At 39.8% G+C, this 21,947-nt stretch overlaps 1 protein-coding gene across 3 annotated transcripts in view; it reads right to left on the bottom strand.

Moving 5' to 3' along the window:
• Nucleotides 1-21,947, bottom strand: part of MACF1 (microtubule actin crosslinking factor 1) — a 384,195-nt gene that overhangs the window by 42,402 nt on the left and 319,846 nt on the right. For all 3 annotated transcript variants that reach the window (XM_075554202.1, XM_075554201.1, XM_075554200.1), the window contains 10 exons: nucleotides 16,858-17,019; nucleotides 16,510-16,680; nucleotides 14,879-15,045; nucleotides 10,769-10,928; nucleotides 10,095-10,421; nucleotides 9,043-9,127; nucleotides 8,163-8,404; nucleotides 7,312-7,518; nucleotides 5,663-5,782; nucleotides 5,113-5,220 (listed from right to left, as the gene is read on the bottom strand). In XM_075554202.1, coding sequence (XP_075410317.1) covers nucleotides 5,113-5,220; nucleotides 5,663-5,782; nucleotides 7,312-7,518; nucleotides 8,163-8,404; nucleotides 9,043-9,127; nucleotides 10,095-10,421; nucleotides 10,769-10,928; nucleotides 14,879-15,045; nucleotides 16,510-16,680; nucleotides 16,858-17,019 — 1,749 coding nt within the window. The remainder of the gene's footprint in view (nucleotides 1-5,112; nucleotides 5,221-5,662; nucleotides 5,783-7,311; nucleotides 7,519-8,162; nucleotides 8,405-9,042; nucleotides 9,128-10,094; nucleotides 10,422-10,768; nucleotides 10,929-14,878; nucleotides 15,046-16,509; nucleotides 16,681-16,857; nucleotides 17,020-21,947) is intronic.

The raw sequence follows: 21,947 nt of genomic DNA, 5'->3' as shown, positions 1-21,947 counted from the left end.
TTCCAACCCACTCTCACTCTACCCTCCTAGTATCGCCCCTCATATCCCCCTGGTCCTGAAGGTATCATCCGCCCTGAATTCCCTGTGCCTCCAGCTCCTATCTGCACCAGTGTACATCCTCTGCTCTATCCAGTCCTGCAAGGTAGAATTCGGATCATGGTAGTTGCAGGGAGGAAGCATCCAGGATCTGGAGGAAAGCTGTGTTCTTCATCGGTACTATATCGCACCCTGACTGACCCATCTCCTCTCCTAAACCCCTCTGTGAGGGGATCTCCAGTGGCCGACAAATGGGCTTTGGGTCTCCACTCTGCACTTCCCTCTTCATTCACTATGGTAAGATTTTTTTGTTCTGATGATGCCTTATACCTGATCCCTTCGACACCTCCTAATTGCACAGACTGGAGTGCTTCTTCTATGTGGGCTTTGTTGCTTCTGAGCTAGATGGCCGCTTGTTTACCTTCAAGCCCTCAGACGCTATCTCTTTTGATAGCCGGGCACCATCAGTTTCCTTCGCCACATTTGCTTATGCACCTGTTTGTCCTCAGCGATCGTATCATGGAGGTGTGCACCCAATGATATGATTTTTTATTCTTTAATGCCTGATAACTGATCCCTTCGGAACCACGTGATCACACAGGCTGGTATGTTCTTCCATGTGGGCTTTGTTGCTTCTGAGCTAGATGGATAATTATGAACTCTTAAAAAAATCAAAAACTTCTGTATACACTAAAGTCTGAGGTCATATACATTAAAATGTTCAAAAATATGGATTAACCTAGCAAGATTCTAAGTGATCTTTTATTCCTATCTGATATTCTAAAAATCTGTATCATAGATATGTATCCTTTCCCAAATTCCTAAGAAATAAAAATATTTTTAAAAGCAATAAAATGGGTCCCCAGAAGAACTTATTTCAGAGGACAGCCCTGTAACTGTAGCTCTGGGAGAGAGCCCTGTCTGATCAGAGCACACGGGAGCAAAAGAAGAGAGAGTGGAGCACATCCTGGCCCACCAAGCAGTGACGACGATACTCCCGCTCAGAGCAGCCAATACACAGAGGACAATATGGCCGCCCCCACTATGAGACACAACATCCCTCACTGACCCATAGCCCTACAGGGGACAACATGGGAAACACCGTGTGCGAATTCCGCCCAATCTGATCCCATGACACCGAGGCAAAACACTAAGGGGTATGCAACAGAACAGCAAGGACAACAAAGCAAGGAAGTCCCCAGGGAATAACAAAAATAGACTTTGGGGCCAGGGCTTGGAACCCCAATAGACTTGATTGGAAAACACTCCTAAAGGCCAACAGTCCTTGAACTAACTACAAGCTTTTCTTTCTTCTTTTTGTGTTTTGTAATTGGCTTGTTGTTTTGTTTTCTTTTGTTGCTTGGTTTTGCTCAGTCTTGTTTTGTGCATGTTATTATCTCTGCAGGTCCCTCTAAATAAGATAGGCTGGATGAACAATCTGGAGGAGAAAACAACGGGACCGACAGTTCCAGGGGGACATGGGTAAGGGGAGGTAGGGGTAAAGGTAGTGAGTGGTGTTAACAAACGCAGGGACAAGGGAACAACAAGTGATCCAAATCGGTGGTGAAGAGGGTGTAGGAGGCCTGGTAGGGTATGAACAAGGGTAATGTAACCGAGAGGAATTACTGTAACCCAAATGAAGGCTGAGCATGATAGTGGGACAAGAGGAAAGTCAAAGGAAATAGAGGAAAGAGCTAGGAAGCAAAGGGCATTTATAGAGGTCTAAATAAAGATATGTACATATGTAAATACATTTATATATGATAGGGAAATAGATCTACGTGCATGTATTTATAGGTCTAGTATTAAGGTAGCAGATAGACATTGGGCTTCCACTCAAGTGCTCCCTCAATGCAAGAATACTTTGTTGTATTAAACTGGCATTCTATGATGCTCACGTTCCCCAACACAATCGATGAAGACAAAGTGGGTGCATAAGCAAATGTGGTGAAGAAAGCTGATAAGTGCCCAGCTATCAATAGATAGAGCGTCTGGGGTCTTAAGGGCAAACAAGCAGCCATCTAGCTCAGAAGCAACAAAGCCCACATGGAAAAAGCACACTGGGCATGGGGTAGGGGGTGGAAACAACACCAATCCCAACTAAGTGGACACCTGCCCCTCCCCCTAGAAGAATTTATTTCAAAAGATGGCACTGAATCTGCAGCTTGCGGAGAGGGCCATATCTGATCGGAGCACACGGGTGTGCTGATGAAGGGGGAGGAGGAGAGTGGAGCACAATCTGGCTCACCAAACCTTGAGGACGATGACCCCAATTAGAGCAGCCAGTCCACAGAGAGAAGACCACATGGCCAGCCCACTATGAGACACGGCATCCCTCGCTGACCCATAGCCCTACAGGGGACAATACTGGAGACACAGTGTAGGAATTCTACCCAATCTGATCCCACCACACTGAGACAAAACACTAAGTGTGTGCAACAGAACAGCAAGGGGAACAGAGCAACAAAGTCCCCAGGGAATAACAAAAATAGACTTTGGGGTCAGGGCTTAGCGCCCCAACAGACTCGACTGGAAAACACTCCTAACGGCCAACAAATGATCCTTGAACTAGCTACAAGCTTTTCTTTCTTGTAGTGTTTTATTGGGTTTTTTTGTCATTGATTTGTTGTTTTTTTGCTGTGTATTGTTGCTTGGTTTTGTTCTGTCTTGTTTTTGTGCATGTTATTATCTCCGTAGATCTGTCTAAATAAGATAGGCTGGATGAACAATCTGGAGGAGAAAACAACATGACTGACAGTTCCAGGGGGACACCGGAGAGGGGGAGGTGAAGGGACAACGGGACAAAAAGTGATTCAAATCGGTGATGAGGAGGGTGTGGGAGGCCTGGTAGGGCATAAGAGTAATGTAACAAAGAGGAATTGCTGAAACCCTGGTAGGGACTGAGCATGATAGTGGGACAGGAGGAAAGTCAAGGGAAATAGAGGAAAGAGCTGGGAGACAAAGAGCATTTATAGAGGTCTAGATAAAGACATGTATATATGCAAATATATTTATATAGGAGGATGGGGAAATAGATCTATGTGCATATATTTATAGGTTTAGTATTAAGATAGCAGAAGGACATTGGGCTTCCACTCACAACCTCCCTCAATGCAATAATACTTTCTTCTATTAAATTGGCATTCTATGATGCTCACCTTCCCAACACAACCGCTGAAGACAAAGTGGGTAAATAAGCAAATGTGGTAAAGAAAGTTCATGATGCCCGGCTATCAAAAGACATAGCGTCCTGGGGTATTAAAGGCAAACAATCGGCCATCTAGCTCAGAAGCAACAAGGCCCACATGGAAAAAGCACACCAGCCTGTGTGATCACGAGGTGTCGAAGGGATCAGGTATAAAGCATTACCAGAACAAAAAACCGTATCATTGTGTGCTCACCTCACTGATAGGATCGCTGAAGACAAAGTGGGTGAATAAGCAACTGTGAAGAAAGCTGATGGTGACTGGCTATCTATCAAAATATACAGTGTCTGGGGTCTTGAAGGCAAACAAGCGGCCATCTATCTCAGAAGCAAGAAAGCCCACATGGAAGAAGCACACCAGCCTGTGTGATCACGAAGTGTCGAAGGGATTAGGTTTCAGGCATCATCAGAACAAAAAACCTTACCATAGTGAATGAGATGGGGAGTGCGAAGTGGAGACCCAAAGCCCATTTGTCGGCCACTGGAGATCCCCTTAAAGAAGGGTCTCTGGGAGATGAGCCAGTCAGGGTGTGATGTAGCGAAGATGAAATATACAACCTTCCTCTAGTTCCTAAATGCTTCCTCCTCCCCCACTATCATGATCCCAATTCTATCTTACAAGTCTGGCTAGACCAGAGGATGTACACTGGTACAGATAGGAACTGGAAACACAGGGAATCCAGGGCAGATGATCCTTTCAGGACCAGTGGTGAGAGTGGCGATACTAACAGGGTGGAGTGGAAAGGGGGAACCAATTATAATGATCTACATATAATCTCCTCCCGGGGGGGGGGTGTCAATAGAATAGTGGGTGAAGGGTGACGTCGGACAGTGCAAGGTAATAATTTATAATTATCAATGGTTCATGAAGGACTGGGGAGCGGGGAGGGAGGGGGAAAAATGAGGACCTGATGCCAGGGGCTTAAGTGGAGAGCAAATGTCTTGAGAATGATGAGGGTAATGAATGTACAAATGTGCTTTACACAATTGATGTTATGTATGGATTGTGATAAGAGTTGTATGAGCCCCTAATAAAATTATTTTTTAAAAATGCAATAAAATGGCATGAGAACACAGTAAAATGAACTGTTCAGTAATGATATGTGGATTTAGACAAGGCATTATTTAAATGGATCATTTTAGGGACTCTAATAGAGTTTTCACCCATTAGTTTCTACTCATTTGTTTTCTTTGACAAACAAGTCTCCACAAACCTAGCATTTTTAGTTTCTTATGTTTGGATTAATAACTCATTAGTTCAGGTATGATGATTTTGGAGGAAATAAGGTTAACCATATGCTTTATAAAAAAATTTAAAAAACAAAACAAAAAAACTGGTCTATGAACTACGTGGGGATTTCAAAATTTTCCACAAACTTTTTGAAGTCTTCTACATCTCTTAGTCAATCATTTTTGAAATGATTATGCCTTTTTAGAAAGAGCTGGAGAAGTGATTCATATCTGCAAATGTTTCTGCAAAGCTGTCACAAATACCTTAAAAACCACGCAATACTCCTTCCATATGGACTGAAGCTAATAGTGACTCCTGTTACACGATTCACTGTGGCTATGAACACAGAACATGGAGGTGGGTTTTCATACCATTAGTTATAAAGATGAGGAAGAAAACAGCCTCCTAACTCATCAACAATACTCTTAATTCGCCACAATTAAGACAGGGTAATCTACAAATATAACAATTAATTGTGAGGATGTGCAGAACTGGTTGGTGTTTTGTTCTGTGTACACAGGGTCGCAATGTGCAAGAATCGATTTGAAGGCACCTATCGATAAGACAAGAACAGTATTGTGGTGAATAGATACATATACTGTGGTGAATAGATACATGCTTAGTATATACTCTGTAATACCTGTAACAAAGTTTTCTGTTCCTCCCCACAGGTGCCAAAGATTTCACCACGATGACTGAAGAGTTCATCCATTGAGTCTTTGTGCCGAATGATGTCAATGGAGAAAGCCTTTGGAAAGTACACCACAGTTAAGTCTTCTGCCTAAGCTTGCTTTGGTACAAAATTAGCTTGTGAAAAGTTAGCTCTAGCCTGTAATAAATTCTTTGCTTCAAAGCAATATCAAACACTACACTTGTTCCTTAGAAGTTTGATCTCTTGCCTATCCACACATCTTCAAAGTCTGTCTTTTAGTCGCTAACAAAAATATCTCCTTTCCTAAACACTGGCCATGAAATTGCTAACAATACTAATTGCTGACTACTCTGAATCAATGAACCTATTTCTCCCTTATCACAAAACAATTCTTCTTACCCCATATATTCATAAAATTAATTTTTATGCATTAATATGATAAAAGAGTCATTCCACTTGACTTGGAATAGTGAGAAACTCTCAGTCACACTAGTTTCTACTAACTCAGGAAACAGTGGGCACATGGTGTTACACTTACCTTCTGTACCTGAAGCTGAGCTGTGGTCTGGTCCTGCTCCAGGCGAATTGGCCCAAGGGCCATTAGTTTTCGCTTTGTTTCAGCCACCCAAGCTAGTTCTGCATCAGCAGCTTGTTCATACTAACAAAAGTGTTTGGAGAATAAAGTAACAAGTTACACATAGCCATAGTCCTACTTGCTAAACTATAATTTACTCAAAAGGGAGAGGCCTGGATTTTCTAATACAGTTTTACAGTTCACAAGGGAAAGCCAAAACCAGGGAGAATTTAATAAAATCAAGATGCAGGCAAATGAATTAATCACATTTTAACTTCCTTAGAAAGAAGTTACAGAATACAAATAGTGGTCCAACAGCCAGAACAGCTGCAGAAATTGACACCTTTCAATATCAACATACTTCTAAATGAGAGTGTTTTTATAAGGATGCAAACCTCTCTCCTACCCAGACACTGAACATTAGACCGATTCAGAGGTTTAAACTCATTTAACATGGCAGCAGACAGCTGAGTCAAGAAGATCCAAAACCTTTAAACAGTTAAGACAGCTAGACTTTTCTGCAGTACCAAGATGACCCAAAGGGGAGTACTGGAGCCCATCATAATTGCACAGCTCATGTTGGAGGGAACCAACCATGGCGGGAGGGGATGCTCTAGGATGGATGTGGTGGTGATGGTACAATTCCCCCTTGATATGTGTGAATGAACAACTGAACTATTCAATTCTATGATATGTAAATTATGAGCCAATAAAACTGTAAAATAAATAAATGCCCCCCCCCAAAAAAAACCAAGAGAAAGAAGAGAAAGATACCCAAGAATATGCTTTACATAATTGCTTTTTCATGAGTTTTCTTCAATTTTATCTCTTCCTCTTCAATTGTGCCAACTTACACAAATATTTAAATAGAAGGTAAGGCCTCTCACACAGGACAAGTGTTCTACTGGAATAACTCGCCGAGACTAGGGATTATCAATGAAGACACATTTGGGGGAAATAGTAGGAGTTTGAGCAAACATCTGTGTGGTTCAGAAGGCATTTTCTTTATCATTATAAACCCAAGGTTTCAGGCTATGTTATTTTTGTGCTACAGCACAATAGGTAAGTATCCAGCTACAAAGAAAAGTAAACAACTTTTTAGAAAGAAGGAAAAAAAATTGGGTGGAAATATGACACCTGTACATACAGAGAGGGGCTCTATTTTGGATGGCTCTGATATTTTGGTTAGCATATTTGATAGTAATTATAGTTCTTGGTTTCTTTCCCTCTCCCATCTGATGCTAAGGCAGTTGATTACGTCAAACTAAGATTGTGATACATTTGGAACTTTGGGGTCCAGATATTATCACCTGTAATGGCAATCTACCTGCTTAGAAGGGAACAGTTAAAAAAAAGAGGCCGACTCTTCTCTACATTGTTGTCTAACCAAAAGGGTCAAGTACTTTGGAATTACTCAATCAAACCTGGATCCATCATCACAAACTTCTGCCCAATACTTGCTATCAATGAAATATGTTTGTTGCACCTGAGACTTAACGTCATCTCAACATTCCTACTCTTGAGCTTGTAGTTTTACACGGGTCACAGTCTTGTACCTTACTCACAGATCCCCACTACCTAAAGTATCAATGCAGAAGTGCTGTCAACATTACCTGTTGTGATCTCTGAATAGCAGCGTCAATTTCATCCACCCTTTGTCCAATAGTGTCACCGATCAGCTTGTACTGTTCGTTGGCATCAGACACAAGTTTGTCCAACCCTTCTCGGGCTCTCCAGGGTACCAGCTCAAGAAGAGCACGGCTCACTTCATTCACGGTATCCAACACCAGCCTGTGCTCCATGACCTCCTTCTTTAACTCCTAGGGAAGGAAAGCAGTTTTCAGGCTGTACCTTGCTAAATACAACACACTAGCAGCTGTGCTGGTGGAAATTGCTAGTGGTTCCACACAGCAGAGTGCTGACCTCTTTCCCTGTTTTTTTCCTTATCTTAAAATTTCCAATCATTCTGCAGAATTCTGCAGCCTCCCATTAGGCTTAGCTGCAGCTTCTTTAAAACTGGCTACAAGACTTCCTGAATCAGACTGTCCCTGGTTGAAACAAATAGCACTCCATTATTTTTTTTTCTATTTCAATAGAAATAATAGCTAGTGCTTTAAACATAGGCATTTAACAGTATTTATACAGGGTTTCTCATTGTCTATCTAGAATACTGTACTAGATCCTGCATGGGAATCAAATGTGCCCATGAAATGTTCTCTAGTGAACCATGAAAGTAAAGTCTAAAATGTTGGCTAAAAAAGGAACTTCCTAGGGATTTTGCGCTCATTTTTTTTCCCTATCCAAAATTTAAGGCTTCTTTTGTATGTCTTTTCGTAGGGCCTTGAGTATATAAGACAGAAGGGGGCAAAAGCTTTCGGTCTAGATTCAAGGTGGAGCTAGTTGGCAATGCAAGGTAAGGACGTGAAGAAGACCGCTTTACTTTTACAGTGAGATGGCAGCTCACCTTCTGTCTTTGCTGAAACAGGGGTATCTGCTCCCCTGTGGGAGACTGCCCTCCACTGGCGGCCAGCTCCTCCTCCACCTCCCTCAGCCACCCAGTCAGTTCCTCATAAGTAGACTGGAACTTGGTAGCCAGCTGACGAGCTTGCTCTAAAGTTCTGAGGGCCTTGGAACTAGTGATTGTGATGTCTGTGTAACGAGTCTTTATTCCATCTAGTTTCTCCTGGATAAGCAATACCTCTTCACCTGCAAAACACAAAACACAGTTAGACATATTTAAGAAATCTAAAGATGAAGGAAGGAGCCCTGGCGGTACAGTGGGCTAAGCATCACGCTTCTAACTGCAACGATGGTGATTCAAACCCACTAGCTGTTCCTTGAGAAAAAGAGGAGTCTTTTGGCTCCCATAAAGACTTACTGCCAGAAATCCTAAGGAATCCTACCCCGTCCTATAAGGTTACTATGAGTTGGAATCAAGTTAATGTCAGGGGTGCATAGGAGAGAGTCCCTTTAATCTCTTTTTCTTAAAATTAGATCTTTCCTTTTACAGTGGTAGTAATTTCACTGAAAAGAATAATAGATGAAACCATGTCCAGATTAATATCTGAACTTTAACTGTAGGTCTTCCCCAGATTTTCCGTCCATCTTTTCATGAATTCTGGCATTCAATATTATCAATTATGGGGGAAGAGCAGTTAAGGGAAGACATCATCCATAACTTGATGGGAGACAATACTTCCAAAAGACTAGAAACACAGCTTTGCCAGCCTTGCTGGAGCACACGCTAACACAGTGAGTATGTCCGGCTCCTCATTTATCAAAGTGAAGCGGCCCATGTGATAATCTCTGGGACAAGAGGTGTTGAGATGCAGTTTTCAAAGTACCTGTGGTTTGTTTTAGGAGAGCCTGACCATTTTTAATGGCTTGATCAACATTCTTCTTTCTATTAACAATCTCTTCATTTAAAGCCTGAAAGGAAAGAATAGCATTAAACCGCAAACAATGGGAAAATGAAGTGAAAGACATTTAAGCTTGCTTTTTTCATTTAAGCTCTTTGAGAGAGCATATTTAAAGTAACGAGGGGATCTTTTCAGATGAATTCTAGATTTTTAAAATATCAGATACTGGATTCCTTCATTGTTTCTTTAGTTATCATCATTAATAATCCAAAGTAACGCCCTTAAATACATAAAGGCAAGCTTTCCTTTCTACTAGGCAAGAAGGGAATTAGATTAATCAGCCAAGAAAGGAGAAAGGGAAATGCATCAAAAGCATCTACTACGCCCAAAGAAAGAGCAAGAGGGAGCTCAAGAAGAGAGAGCTAGCAAGAGGCGACTTAGCTAGAATCCTGGTTAAAAACGCTCAGCATTTTTAAACCATGAAACAAAACAATTTTAAATGGTTAAACAAAAACAAACAAAAAAAAGCAGCTTTGCCTATTTTCAAAAGTCTGGGAGAAAGGTCATTAAAATTAAATGAAAAAGGAAATTTGTTCTAGAGAAGACTTAGAATACCTAGAGTTTGAGTAGATGAAGGCCTAGATACATTAAATAAGTTATATCAAGTCTGATCAAATACTGGGCACTATTTGAGCAGATCGGGTTTTGTCCAAGTACATTCTCACCCATGAAACTGTTCATGTGAAAACTGGAGATACCATTAATGATATACATACAGCACATGCTGCATTTGAGATGGCCCCTGACTTGACTTTGTACCTTCTTCTAGGATAAGTGATGTGATTTTGTTGAATACAAGTATGTCCATGACCCTATAAGAATAAATAACTCCAAAAAAAAAGAATAAATAACTCCAAGTTTCTAACTTGTGTATGAAGTAAACGCAAAGTGTTTAGAATGAGAAAAGAGAAATAAATATGAATCAAGATTACAAAAGAACTAGTAACATAACCAATAAGAATGGAAAACACGAATACCAGATGATCAGCATGCTGCTTCTGCAGGACATCCTGTCTGTAATCCTTTACGAACACTGAACTGAGCTTGTCCTCAACCTCAGCCAGCCAGTTGAGCACCTCCACTTCATCCTCCCCAAACAGTCTAGCATTAGACAGTGCCTGTTCAAGCAGAGCTGCTTTCCGGCAGCACCGGTCTTGAATCTCACTGTACCGGGCCTGCAACAAGTCTAGTTTGTCTGAGAGCACACCCTGTTCTGCAGAGCATGTCAGGGAGGAGAGGGACTGCCCAATTTTGACTGCCTGGTGCACATCTGTTGCATGGCTTTCTATTTCTTCCTCCAGAGCCTGGAAATCCAGAGTGGAAAAAATGAATAACAGAAACAAAACAAATGAAAACACAAAACAATGAGTAACAAATGATATAACAAATTAAATAACAACATAAAAATTCGCCTACTGAAGGGCAAATATAAAAATTGGAAACAAATTTTTGTGTGGTGGCAGTCTATTAGTCAATTTCTATTTTTATTTCAAGACTGTGACTTTTGCAGTTAATAATCTGACTACATGTACATTAAACGTAAAAAGATGCCACAGAACATGTCTTCCAGAGTGCCTGCAGGCCTTTTTTTTTATTTCTAGAATTTCTCAACCTAGTTCTGTTCTTCCCTTTACTCCAACTACACTCCTACCTTGTGCCGGACAATCTGTTGTTGAATTTTGGCAGCCTGAGTGCCAACAGGTTCTGAGTTAGCAAGTTTTTTCTCTGTCACCGATAAGAAGTCAGAAATAGGCTCAGCTGTCTCGTGGAATTGTTTGGCCAGAACCAGGATATCTTCCAGCTGCTTTTGCCTGCACAAATATAAAAAAACAAGATGCTCAGACAACAAGTCACACTAAGACTTTTAACACAGTACCAGTCAACAAAAGACCAGTCCTTTATGAAGTAGAGTTTAAATATCAGCAGTCAACAGTGTACATATTAGGCATATTGTATATACTTATTTATTCTGTCATAACCTTGCTAAGTCATAGGTAATTATCCCCACTAGGACAAAAGAAAAAAGAAACACTGAAGTCTAAAATAAAAAGATTTCCTCAAGTTACCCAAGAAGTAGAAATGACAAATGCGAACTAAAACGGCATCTTCTAAACTTAGTGCTCTTCCTCCTCAGCCCACACATCGATATACATCAAAGTGGAATATAACCCATGCATCATCTGAACATGTGACTGAAAGAGTTCAAAGAGGCTAAAAAAACATCAGTCTCCTATCATTCTTTCTCTCTGCCACTGTTACTTTTACTGTAAGTGAAGAGAATTTGAAATCAGACTTTAATTTCAACTGACTTCAGAATATAACTCTGAATCCAGATTTAAGGCATAAAGTGGCCTCAGAATGGCTGAATTTGGGAGCACAAATTCAAGTCAAAAGAAAGATGGTAAGCTGATATTAAGGGCTTAAGTAGAAAGAAAATGTTTTGAGAATGATGATGGCAACAAAGGTACAAATGTGCATGACACAATGTATATATGTGTGGATTGTAATAAGACTTGTACGAGGCCCCAATAAAATTATTTTAAAATAAGACAATATACCACACTTGAGGAGAACGAGTAACAGACATATCGGATGGGGTAAGATATGGCAAAAAAGATATAATAATATTCTGTGGGTATAAAATATCAAACAACCAAGGGGAGAGGGAAGCCAGAAATTGGAAGCAGCCTACAGAGTCAGAAAAACTGGAAAATCACTAGAAAACTGTCAGCATACAGATTAATGAACAAACGAAATGATCTGTAGTTTGAAAAGACTGGGAGTACATGGTGCGCTATAGTTCCGCAAACCTTTACTGAACACTGTGTTGGCAGCTACCACTAGCACATTTATTTTAATAAGAAGTAACTTAAGTTTTAAAATCTTGATTATCTGAAATGCTTATTACATTTCAATATAAAGGAAAGCTATTGTCATTAATTTTAATTGTCAATATAAGTACAGAATTTTCTATTTTGTTTATGCTAGCCTCTAAAATAACTTCAATTAGTGCAACTGAAGCATATAAAGATTATAATTAAACTGAAATATTGTTTTTAATAATTGCCTCTAAAATGTCCATCCTTCTGTCTTATCTGTGCTTCTGGAATCTGAAAGTTTAGTGAAGTGTCTATAAAAAGATCTGCAGCAACAAAGAGAAGAGTTAGAAGCACAAAAAAATCCAATGTTAGGGACTCCATTTAAAAGTCTTTTCGGCTACTGAGAGATATAGCGTCTGGGGACTTAAAGGCTTGAAAGCAAACAAGCGGCCATCTAGCCCAGAAGCAACCAAGCCCACACGGAAGCAGCACACCAACATAGGTGATCGTGAAGGGCAGAGGAGACCAGGTCTACAAAAACAAAGGTGGAGTGGTGGTGAGAATCACATCACCGTGAAAGAGGGGGAGTGCGTGATGGGGACCCAATGCCCATCTGTAGACAGCTGGACACCCCTTCCAGAGGGGTAGTGTGGAGGAGATGGGCCACTCAGGGTTCAGTGTAGCAACAATGAAACTAAAAACCCTCCTCTAGTTCCTGAACGCTTCCTCCCCTCCCAATCATCATGACCCCAATTCTACCTTGCCTTGCGGACCTGGTTATACCAGAGGATGTACAGCGGTGCAGTGGGGATCTGGAGGCACAGGGAATCTAGGACAGACGAACCCCTCAACACCAGCGGTGGGAGTGGCGACACCAGGAGGGAAGCGGGTGTAGAAAGGGAGAACCGATCTCGGAGATCTATGTGTAACCTCCTCCCTGGGAGATGGGCAATGGGGAGGCGGGTGAAGGCAGACGCCGGGGAGTGTAAGATAAGATATAATAATTATTTATAAACTATCAAGGGACCAGGGGTGGGATCGGGGAGGGAGGGGGACGGGGGAAAAAAAGGGAAACCGAGCTGATTCCAGGAACCCAAGTGGAAGGTGAATTATGAGAATGATGAGTGCAACGAATGTATAAGGGTGCTTTGCTCACTTGATGTATGTACAAACTGTGATAAGAGCCTTATGAGCCCCAATAAAAAGATTTCAAAAAAAGTCTTTTCAATGTCTCTAACAAATGCAGCTGTCCTTGCAATACTGGCCCATAAATTGCTAGGTTGGAAAGATAAGATGGGTACTGTAAAAAGAGTGAAAAAAAAAAGATATATTACAAAGAAACCATGACTTTAAGAAGTTCATGAACCACAGATATAAGTACAAAGAGTAACAACCATACACACAGGAATAGAGGAAGAGCAATGGCAATTAGAAGAAACTACTTTATGCTGGGGACTAAAGAAAAGTCTTAGAGAAGGGGAGAAGAGGTGGGGTGATGGGAGAAAAGCATTTGAAGGAGACAAACGCCATCTACAAAGTAAAAGATTCTAGGGAATTGACAAAAGAATTGAAAACTAGTATATAAGGAGGGAGAAAAATAGTGGGAACTAAGAAAGATAAGCTGGAGTCAAAGATAAACTGGAGTTCAGATCTTTGAATGTTGGATTACAGGGTTTAGGTTTTACTTTATAGGCAACAGGGAGCTATTAAATGTTTTTGAGCATGGAAAAATACAAGCATAGATGTATTTCAAAAAGGTTTAAACCATGCACGCCTCCCCCCCAAAAAAAGGTTCACCACAGTCAAAAGATGGAGAGGCTGACATGAGGAGGGCAAGTGGGAAAGGTGTGGTAGCCCAAGGGAGAGAGCTCATAAATCATGGGCTTTTGAGTTGAGACTATAAAGGACAACATAAAAGCAAAAATGGCCTGGGTTTGCCTCCTAATAGATGTGAGGAGCAAATGAAGGGAAAATATGAGAGTTGAGCTTTTAAGCTGGGTTACTGGAAGGCTGATGGAAATGAACCAAGAGAGAAGAAAATGAACAGAGGAGATCTAGAAATCGAATTAGTCTTTCATTTTTGTTATCTCCCATTAATATGATCAAGTAAAACTTCAATAAATGTTTATTAATTAACTGTAACTCAGATAAGAAATAAGCAAGTCATGGGTAGAGCTGGAAGTAAAGTGAATAAAAAAGGAATCACTCGACAATTGTTGTTGGCAACAGAGAACCTAAAGGATAGAATAGTAAGTGGTCAATTCGAATACTCGCCTGATTTCTGAATAGGTGGAATTTATTTTTAAAGCTGGGAGCAGTATAAGGTACCCGGTAAGATAACCATTTGGCATATTAAATTCAGATGACTATAGTTAGAGTTATGGACAGAGAAGGCACTTCTTTGAAGGAAGAAAGGGTACTGCCTGTCTCTTGGCCATTTAAAAATTTAGTTATCTTTTTTCATTGACCATTTATTAAACAGGATCACAAACTACTGCCTACATAAAAAACTAATGCAAATACCAGGATTAATTAATAGAAAAGAAATAAATATCATGTCAATTTCAAGCATCAAAAACATTTATAAATATGAAGGGGAACAAAAATCCGTTTTTAACATTCAGAGAGCAACTTGGCTGGATTGTAGGAGTTCAGTGTCTGACACAGGAGTTGTGACTGCACTGCAGCAGGATAGGAACTGAGCAACGAGTCCTCCAGTTCTAAACTTATGGAGGAGCTGAAGCGCATTTCCTTACAGTGACTGTGGTTATGAGGTTTATCGCTGAACACTTATTCCTCTTCAAGACAAAAGCAATTAAACATTGTTTGAAACACTGTATAAATCATTCTAGGAGCTTCAAGAACATCTTAATGCCAGCAGGTCAAAAATAAGGTCAAGCGAACTGTCTTGGACTCATTCTTCAAAGCCCTTTTGGCCTTACCTGGCTGCTGCCTTGTTGAGTAGCTCAGTCCATCTACCTTCAAGACTCTGTAATTGTCCAGTGATTTTCTCTCTATCAGCCAGTTCTGCAGACTCAGCTATTCTGCCACCTTCTGCTTGCAGCATGTCTACTGTGGCCTTTCGATCATCTAAGAGCCGCTGGAGCAACTATTGAAAACACGTTTAAAGAGAGAAAAAAAAAGGGGGGAAAGGTGTCTTTTTTTGGTGTTTATAAAACGGGGAGGAAGGAAAAAAATCAATAAATCTTAAATTAAATTAGTGTTTATTTCCCCCTAGCCCCATTCTTGAGGCAAACCATGAGGTACCTACTAATAGTTCCTACTAATCATATAAAAGTTTATATAAACTTCTATATAAACTATATATAGATTTTTCAAACAATTACATTTTTTTCCTCTTCAATTACATTTTAAATGAAGCATTAAAGGGAACTTCCTTGAATGAGAGAAAAATGCACTGACATGGAAACTTTTTAAAATAGAGAAGCTTGTACATTATAAACTTTACTTAGAATTTGCTAACCCTGCTAAAGCAGCAATCTCTAAACATAAAAATGTGGATGAAAGATCAAAATACATGAACAAATAAAATCGTTTATTCCAACATGTGCCACAGTAGTAAACTAGCAGGGTAAAGTTGTTGTCAACCGCTACTGAATTGGTTCTGACTCAGCAACCCTGCGTACAACAGAACAAGATACTGGCCAGTCCTGCAACATGCTCACAGTCACTCCTATGCTTGAGTTCACTTGCGGCAGCCACTATGTCAAGCCATATCCTTGAAGGCCATCCTCTATTTCATTGCACCTCTATCAAACATGATGACCTTCTCTAAGGAGTGGTCCCCTCTTGACACCATGTCCAAAGGAAGGGAGAAGTTTCGTTATCCTCAATTCTCAGGAGCATTCTGGTTGCATTTTTTCCAAGGTAGATTTGTTTGTTCTTCTAATAGTCCATGGTAGTATATAAACTCAATGCTGACTCATATAGACACCCTGTGGAGTTCCAAGAATATAACTGTTTTGGGGAGTAGAAAACTCAATCTTTCTCCCGAGGAGCTCCTGGTGGTTTCAAACTGCCAACCATGGGGGTTGCAGCCAAACTCGTAACCATTACACCAACACGGCACTACCAATCCATGGTATGGTGAATTTAATAATCTTCACCAATATAGTAATTCAAAAGGCACCAATTCTTTTGTATGTATATGAGGTGACTGAAAATACCATGGCTTGGGTGAGACACACTTTAGAGATTTGGCCAATTCGAAATGTTGTTTTTAGATGACTATTGTTTTTCCATGCTACAATAAGAATAAAATATCCAACTCACTGCCAATGAGCCGATTCCAATTCAAATTAACCTTAGAATTTCCCCATTTTGTAAATCATTCAGGGAGCAGACAGCTCCCTTGGATGGGGCTATGTTTAAACCACTGACCTTGAAGTTAGCTAAGATTAAAGTTAGATGATGAAAATCAGTTTCCACTTTTCTTTTTTCGGATCACACAAAACAGTTTAGGGCTCTACTAAAACTCCTCAAACTATAAGCAAATGTGTGTCTGCCACTCCCTACAGCTGTTACAGTTCACTCTCCCAACATTCTCACTTACCTTCTGTTCTTGGATCTGTGCTTTCACCACTTTATACTCAGCAGATGGAGGTTTCTGATTGGCTATGAGCTCCTCTGTGTCTGCCAACCAGCTGAGCAATGGCTCCAAGGCATCTTGAAACTTCCCACAATGCAACAAAGCCTCCTGCAGTTGTGCGATTCTTTGTGCCACCTATATCACAGATCAGAGGTTCATTACGAGGAAGGAGAGAGAGTAGTTTGTTAGAACTACTGGCCCCTTTAAGCAAATACAGATTGCAAGTGACAAAGTTTCACCTTTAGATTTGAAAACACTGCCTTGTCTTCTATACCTCTATTCCTGGTACCTTGTTAAACCCTTGCCACTCACCTTTTTATTCAGTGTGTTCCAGCGAGCATTGATCTCTTCTATGTCATGTTCCAAACCTTGAACATCACAGTTTTTCCCCGCACTCTGAATCAATCCCTGGCCAAGTCCATTCACCTGCTGCAATTTCATCTGCAGGGGATCCACTTGTTCTTTCTGAAATGTCTAGATAATAGCAAATCAAAAACTTAAACTAAAGGCTACTGGAAATTCTATACCACAGACTGGCTATTCTTAAAAGATTATGGTTCAGTACAGAAGGTCAAAGAATAAAAAGAGGAACCAAGTAATTTGCACAGGGTAGTATCAAGGATAACATGTGGTTTCATGTTTCACTGAATTTCCTCTGGACATGTAATTACAGCATTAAGACACTGGTCTTTAACCCAATGACTCCTGTGTTTGTGTGTATTTTAAAGTGTATTTAATTTGTAATGCAAAAGCTCAAGGGACTAGAGAAGCATCATCCTCAAAATATCATAAAAGTATAATGTACATTAATACTAAGAGGGAAAAATACCAAATGCCTAGTATTTAAAATTAAAAATACCTTCGGGAATAGCTCTAACTGACCACTGAAATGTATGCACTGCTCTTCTTTGAGAAGGACTAATAACTCAATTAGTCAGAACATATTAATTGCATGAAAAAACATCAACCTCATAGCTTAACTCCCCTGTGGCCACTTAACTTCATTCTGTTCCAGGGCCACAGAACACACACAGCCAACAATCTTGAAACTGTATCCCTCTGATTATAGAAGGAAATGGGCCAATAATATTAGGAAATTTCCTTAACTTCAGACACATGCTGAATAAAATACAGAAGTGTAGCGTATAAAATACTTTAAAAAAAGATACTGTATATGTTCATGCCCACTATGGAATAAGAGGATTTTAAAACAGTGTAAATATAACAAATCATCTACATAGTTATCTCAACTATATTTATATCCCATTGTTTTATAATGAACATGAATTTCTAAAAGGGAAACAAAAAAGGTCAGAATGCTATCTTCGCCACATAAAATTTAATATGGAAAATAATGAAATAAATATAAGGGGGGGTTTCAAAAGATTGGTGGAAAAATGGAAGTAAATGGTAATGTTATGTTTCATGAATTTTCTGAAGTCCCCTTTTATGTTCAGATTTTTCTCTTTTATCAAAGGATTAATCAACCTTATTATACTGGTCTACATTTATTTCCAAATTTTTCGTCCATAAAGTTTCTTCAGTTTTAATAAGACAAGTGGGTTAAATAAGACCAGAGAATAAGAGAAAATAGAAAAAGGGAAAAAAGACAAAAAGAGGGGAATGGGGAAGTTACAGAGAAAGAGGTAGAAGGAGAAATGGTAGGTTTAGGTAGGCAAGAACTGTATGAAATCACATGAGAAATTAAAGGTTCAAATTCATCCAGAGGTACCTCGGAAGAATGGCCTGGTACTCCACTATGAAAAGCCAGTCACTGAAAACCCCAATAAGCACAGTTGTACTTGAACATGTACAGGGTCAATATGAGTTAGAATCAAATCCACAACAACTGGTTTGATTTTTGACCACAGATCACACTAGGTTAGAAATGACTCTATAAAGACGTGAGTCTCCAGGAAAGGAAAACCAAGGAACACTGAAAGAGGAAGGTAGCAAAGGTAAATTACTAGTGCATGTCCTCTCTTACTATTTGGTTATATTCTGTTTTCCTGAGCAACACAAGGCAGTTCAGTTAAAAAATAATTAAATGACCTTTTACTGAACAAAACACAAAATGAAAACCAAACCAAATCAGAACCAAAACCAAACATGCTTTGGTAAGATACTTTGATTCCAAATGATAAAGAGTTGGAAAGGTCAAGGAGATAGAAAGCTCGTGGGAAAATGCCAGGTCAGCAACATGGAGGGCTGTGAAGCCTACCCGACAGTGGGCACACACACTGCTTTCTATGTTGTCCAATGCAGCGGCCACAACCTATCTGCATGTGGCTTACTTAATGGAAAATTAATGAAGTTAAAAAAATTAAAACTGCAGTTCCTGCAGCTTTTTAAGTGAGTTTAAAACATTGAATTGTATTGCATTATATGTCAATAAAACCATTAAAATGGAAAGAACAAACTGCCATTCCTCGGTCACATTTGGTGTGGTCATCAGCCACATGCAGTTAGCACCTGCTACACTAGGGAACAGCACAGGTAGAGAACATTTCTCCCATGGCAGGAGAAAGGTACTACCATACAGTGCTATTCATGATTCAGAACAGGAAATCACATTTAAATAGGTTACTAATTCTTTTGGATAGGAGGGAAAATTCTCAAAAAAATTTTAGTTGACTTTGTTTATAGATAATATTTCCTATAAAAGCAAGAGGTTTTTCTGGGTATTTGTACCCAGAAGACTGTGGGTATTTTTTTGATTTTCTTCAGAAGTCTAAAATTACCTATAAATAAATACTACCGAGATAGTTCTGAACACCTTTGAACAGAATATTAAATTTGAACACACTTGGTCTCATCTCCTAAGCCTAAAATACTGTTTTGCAATATTGCGCGCACACGCACCCCCCCACCCCACACACACACACAGAGGAATGAGGCTGTGTCCTGTTAGTTAGTAACCAACGCTGGCAGACATTTTCCAGAGTAGGACACCAGTAGACTATGGCGAGAGTGTAAAATGCAACAGGGCCACCAAACAGAACATTTCCAAGAGAACTTTGAATTATTTTTGGTGACTCTACCACTCTACTTTTCATCCTGATTTTTTGGGTGGGTAGAATGGGGTGAGGGAGAGTGTGGGCCCCTTTCTCATTCTATATTACCTTCCTAGATAATTCCACCTAGTCCCATGGTTTTAAATATCAACCAGGATAGATGCTATGCCTCACATTTGTACCTCTCTCCTGAGCTTCAAAAGGAGCCCGGGTGGCACAGTGGTTCCAGGACTCAGAGAAAAATGAGACAGTTTGCTTCCATGAAGACTCGCAGCCTTGGAAACACTGGGAAGCTATTCTACTCTGCTCTAGGTAACTCTGAGCCGAACTGATTCAATGACTAGGGTTTTTGGATGGAGCTTCAAATCTACATATCCACCTGCTTCCTTAATACTCTATACAAATGAATCACAGGCATCTTGAACCCAACAGCTCCAGAACTAAATAGGGCCTTCCTTTTTATTCCCCCAAAATCTGTTCCTTTTCTCAATTAACAATTTACTACAATTTCCCATCCACTAAATTGTACAACCAGAAATTAGAAGCCATCCTTGATATAGTATTGTATCCTCTCTTTTACTCTCAACACATAAATTAATAATCAGGTCATATTAATCCTATCTATAAAATATACCCCGAATATATTCAACCGTCTTTAAATCCACTGACAGCTCCATACTCCAAGCCACCTGGACAAGTGCAGTGACCTAACAGGGCTCTCCACTCTGGCTTTGATTCTCTACCATCCCAACAGTGGCCAGTGTTGGTTTTCCATTTAGTGGCAACTACTTTAGTATAACAAGGTAATGAAATACAAAAGAAACACATCTTATAAACTCCAAATAATGTTGGGCATGTGTACTGTCAGTGTAGATCAATTGTTTCTACCTTTCAGAGAGTAATCTTTTTAAAATGTCAACCGAACCAGTCTACTCCTTTACTTAAAAGCTTTCACTAGCTCCTATTGAAATCAAAGCTTCTTACTCAGTCCCTGCATATCTGGCAGCTCCACTTCTGCAGCTTTAACTTTCAGGTACTGTCCCTACTTGCTGTGTTCCCGCCACCCAGCTTTCTTTAACACACCAATTTCTTATCAGCGTCCAGTTTCTGTCTGGGCTTCTCTTTCCTTTGACTCTTTGCCTAAATAATTTATATTTATCTCCAAGGACTTAGTTTTAAATTTTTTTCCTGCCACAATTTAAATTAAGTCAGCTTACTGTAATTTATCACAGCCTTTACTGTTCATTCAGAGCATCTGTCATCATTTCTGTGTATATTTGTATGATCAAACCTCCCCGCCCCCACCCCAGCACACACAAACACGCACTTAATTTGTGCCTCCTCTGGTCCAGAGTGATTCCCATAAGGGCAAGACCTCTCATTTCTGTTCATTACAGGTACCCTCAGTACCTGACACAAAGTAGGTACTTGGTATTGTAGTATTTTTTCAGGGTGAATCCATGAGTAGAGATATTAGAGAAGTAAACAAACCCATGAAGGTTTCCCTGCTGAACTGAGCATAGAAGTAACGAACTGGCATTATGGACTCTCCACATTCTGGAAAATTTTAATTTTATAGATCCTCTATTTTATACATTTTTTCCTTCTAATTTTGAGCCAGTAACTGAAATAAGACTTAGAAAATTTTTAAATGAGCGGGGGGATTTAAATAACCACAGGTTGCTCTCAATGGGCCTAGGATTCTGTGATTGAAATAGAAAAGTTCAAAAAAACAAAAAAAAAAGAAAGGAACAAAGTTCTGCCTTCTGTTTGTCCTCACACTCTTCTGGTATTACCTGTTGAGAGTTTGTAACCATTTTAACCACTTATGGACATGTATATCCAGACAAAAGCACACATTGAGGATATAAAGTAAAGTAGTTCATTCTAAATCCCAGTTCTGGATTGCTGAGTTCTAAGTCTGTTTATGTATAAAAGTAACATGTTCAATTGTGCTTCTGGGCACGCTCTTAAAATGGTAGAACTGAATTTCATACACTTCTCATCTTAAAACATTATTTTCTCAGTAATTGTGCTAACTCAGTAAAATCTGCATCCTCATGTTATGATGTAATGATTTTTTAAAATAAAAATATTGAAGAAATTTCTGTAATGATACTTTTTTCACTAAATATTTCCAAAACGGCCTCTTTATATTCTTACAGGAGTATGGCTCAGATCTTACTTTCCTATGTACACAAAGGTAGGCAACTGTTTGCTTCCAGATATTTCGAAAAGTAACTTTACCTCAAAGATTATAGACCACTTTCTACTTCCGTCACTTATGTGTCTCTTGCCATGTGTCCACTTGGGCTTCTGGATCAGGGCAATCTCATGCACAATGAGAGCAAGGCACTGTGATCCTAATGGCTTCTATTAAGTGACTTC

Source organism: Tenrec ecaudatus, chromosome 1 (genome assembly GCF_050624435.1).
Source record: "Tenrec ecaudatus isolate mTenEca1 chromosome 1, mTenEca1.hap1, whole genome shotgun sequence".
NCBI lineage: Eukaryota > Metazoa > Chordata > Mammalia > Afrosoricida > Tenrecidae > Tenrec > Tenrec ecaudatus.
Note: the sequence above shows the minus strand (reverse complement) of the source record. Positions and strands in the feature narration are given on the sequence as shown.